The sequence below is a fragment of the Pinus tabuliformis genome, chromosome 7, assembly GCF_031772625.1.
Source record: "Pinus tabuliformis cultivar Carrire ecotype Pingquan chromosome 7, CPIR1, whole genome shotgun sequence".
NCBI classification, from domain to species: domain Eukaryota; kingdom Viridiplantae; phylum Streptophyta; class Pinopsida; order Pinales; family Pinaceae; genus Pinus; species Pinus tabuliformis.
The window spans coordinates 1906147403-1906150861 of NC_142293.1; the positions used below are offsets into that span (position 1 = coordinate 1906147403).

Sequence of the window (3459 nt, forward strand, 5' to 3'; positions counted from 1 at the left end):
TAAAGTTAATGAAAAAATATAAAGTGGTATCACAAATGTTAGTGACAAAATGGACACCTACAATATCTAGTGAAAGAAATGGTTTTTTAAATTGGGAAGTTGTATTGGGTTCATATTGGTAGGGGCTTAAATAATGTGATTTTGAGAGGGATTTTCCAACATGTAGTGAAATCAAGGGTTTTTCTTAATACGCCACTAACGCCGTGATATGTGATATGTGATATGTATGAGGTTCATTGAATGAATACCCCGTGGGACAAAATCCCCCCTAATGTGTCAGCATTGGAGGCAAGCCAGAATGTCACGAACACATGTAGAGGGGTTAGGGTGTCATAAATTAAAAAAAAGGTGGAAAATTTGCAAAGCCAAGCTTCTAGTTTGTAGTTAGTTATCTTTTCTTATTTAATTTATATAAAATTAACTAATGAAGGAAAATGTCATATCAACACATATCATGTTGGAAGTGTAGTCATCATAAGCAATGATAATGGAAAATGGTATTACCAAAAAAAATTACAAGTTAAAAATTCTCATGGTAAAATGGTGTGAATCTCGTTAATTAAGAATAATGTTTAATGTTTTCAATATTTATGTTTAACTCAAATATTAGCTCTTTTTCTAATATATATATATATATAGGAGGGACTACATCTTCATCATGTCAAATATATCAAATGCATTGGGATGTGAAGGAGTGCCTTAAGAAAATAATCTATTCCAACTATGGTGGCCTTCATAATATTTTAATATAAAGTTGTAATGTAATTCTATTTTATGTTTTCTTATTTTTTATTTTTAATTATAAAGTGTGTTGATACTTATGAACTGATATATCTTATTATTATTTTAATTTAAATGAGGGGAGTTGTCTTTAGTGGACCTTTTCTACTTTCCCATACTAAATATGAGGAAAAATTTAAAGTGAAATCTTGATTTGTGTTATTTAACCTGTTTTTGGATTCAACAACATCAAAATCCCCTAGGGCACTTCAATTGTTAAGCCTTTACTCATCCACATTGTGATTTCAATAAATTCTTGCTAAATTGTACAAAAATTATACCTAAAAATCCACTAAAATTACTTCCCAAAAGTCTAAAACAACTATGGAAGCTAATGATTATAATTTATTAATTTATCTAGATCTTTCTTTTAGTAATTGAGTAAATCTTTTTATTTTAATCCTATTATATTAATTTTCTACTTATTCTATTTTTTAAAATATTTTGACCTTTAATTACAATGTTTTATAATCGTTCAATTTTATGATTATTCTCATTTATTGATTTACGTTTTTGAAATATCTATTTTCTCTCCAACGTTAACCAAGGCTCTAACCAGAAAACCTTATATAAGGGCAAGTTTCGTGCATGAATATACAGAATACAGATCTTGGGAGCTATGGTTAATCCGGAAATCATCAGTTCCTGAGTTTTCCCCGGTAGTTATATGAGAAGTTGCAGGACAAACTGTGTTTATTTTCCCTCTTTTCCATCGAGCGATTTCAGAAATTCAATTCAATCTTCGTCAATTCCCTCTGAGCGGAAATGGCCGTCGAACAGCAAGACATAGCCACAGCGCCCGTCGTTCAAAATGCAGAAATTATTGGCCTTGAATTTGCGAAGCGGTATTACAATGTTCTTGTCCTAGCTCCCGATTGGATATTCAAATTTTACGATCAAGATCGCAGTATACTCAGTCGCCAATCCCTTGGTCATATTCTTTCAGTTATAACTGTCATTGAGCAGCATATAACATCTCCATACAACAATGGGTTTAAAGTGGAGATCAAAACAGTGGACTCACAGGCTTCTGACAATAATGGAGTACTGGTTCTGGTAAGTGGGTCAATTGCCTTTATAGACAATTCAACACGCTCCTTCAACCACTCGCTTTTCCTGGCGCCTCGGGAAAATGAGTATTTCGTATTGAGTGATATTTTTATGTTCGGGGTTGAAGATGCACATCAACCGGAGCACAATTTTGTCCGGACAAATGGCTACCCTAGAGGATCAACCAGCCAATTGCATGATATTTCCGCGGTTGAACAGGTTCACAATCAAGGGCAACGCGCAGCTACCCAAGAAACTCCAGCTGTATTTCAGGGTGCGCCAGAAAAATCTGAGGCTATACCTGTTAAAGTAGATGCAGCAACACAGACGGTTGCCTTACCCTCTACTATTAGGGCTTTGAAATATAAAACCACTGCAGAAGAAAGTGGGTGCTCTATTTTTATCAGCAACTTGCCTGTTTATATTACGCCTCCTCAAGTTGAGGAAGAGTTCAAGAAGTATGGGGCAATTAAGCCGTCTGGGGTTCAAGTTAGGACAGTGAAAGGACGAATAGCCCGTTACGCTTTTGTTGAATTTGAGGACGCAGCTTCAGTGCAGGCTGCAATTCGGGCATCCCCTATTCGAGCCGGTGCGCGAAAAATATATGTCCAGGCGAAACGTCCAGTTGCTGATAGAGAGGGCTTCAAAAATGATGGACCGATTACAGAAAATGCAGCAACACAGACGTTTGCCTTACCATCTACTGTGAAGGATTTGAAACAAAAAAGCACCACAGAAGAAAGTCGGTGCTCTATTTTTATCAGCGACTTGCCTGTTCATATTACGCCTCCTCAAGTTGAGGAAAAGTTCAAGACATATGGGGCAATTAAGCCTTCTGGGGTTCGAGTTAGGACCACGAAAGGACGAAGATCCAAATACGCTTTTGTTGAATTTGAGGACGAAGCTTCAGCGCAGGCTGCAGTTCAGGCATCCCAATCCGGACATATTCGAATGGGTTCGCGAAAGGTAACTGCCTGTGCGACGCGTCCACGTGCTGCTGAATAGGGATTCAGAAATAATCGACCAATTATTATTCCTATGGTGGTCAATGATCTGGTGAGGTGATATTTTGAACAATAGAGCCAGAGGGCTTTTGATGCCATTTAAAGCATTCTGCCATTATCAGCCTATATTTGTTCTGTCGTCTTGTTTATGATAAATGTAGTTTTCTATGCATCTCGTGGGGAAATAATGGCATGCTTATCAAGTTTGGACGCTTATATTTGTCCGACTGAGATTTATGCAAGATTTATATTTACATAATACGTTCTTGATTTGTTGATATATTTACAGTCCAAGCAATATGGATATTGTCATAAAGCATCATCTCTAGGATCTCACATCTTATTTATTGATATATTTTTTATGCAAATTGTTGTTCTATGGTGTAGAAGAATACATATATTTTTAAATGTATTTTTATTTTTACAATCATAAACTATTAGGCAAGATTTATATTTTTATTTTTACGATAATAAAATGTTATAAAAAAATTATTAAAATTGAAAATAAATTTGTGATATTAAATGATCATATTAAAATTAATTTATAATATAAAATTGATTTTAAATCTAATTTAAATTGGATGATTTATATTCAGATGATTATGCTTTCAAAACACTAAGTATA

At 34.7% G+C, this 3459-nt stretch overlaps 1 protein-coding gene across 1 annotated transcript; it reads left to right on the top strand.

Moving 5' to 3' along the window:
- The first annotated feature begins 1545 nt into the window (after window positions 1-1545).
- LOC149256096 (nuclear transport factor 2-like) lies at window positions 1546-2835 on the top strand. The gene has a single exon (XM_089455216.1). The coding sequence runs from the start codon at window positions 1546-1548 to the stop codon at window positions 2833-2835; it is 1290 nt and encodes a 429-aa protein (XP_089311342.1).
- Window positions 2836-3459: the final 624 nt, after the last annotated feature.

Coding starts and splice junctions, on each gene's coding strand:
- LOC149256096 (XM_089455216.1), top strand. CDS start 1,546: ATGGCCGTCGAACAGCAAGACATAGCCACAGCGCCCGTCGTTCAAAAT.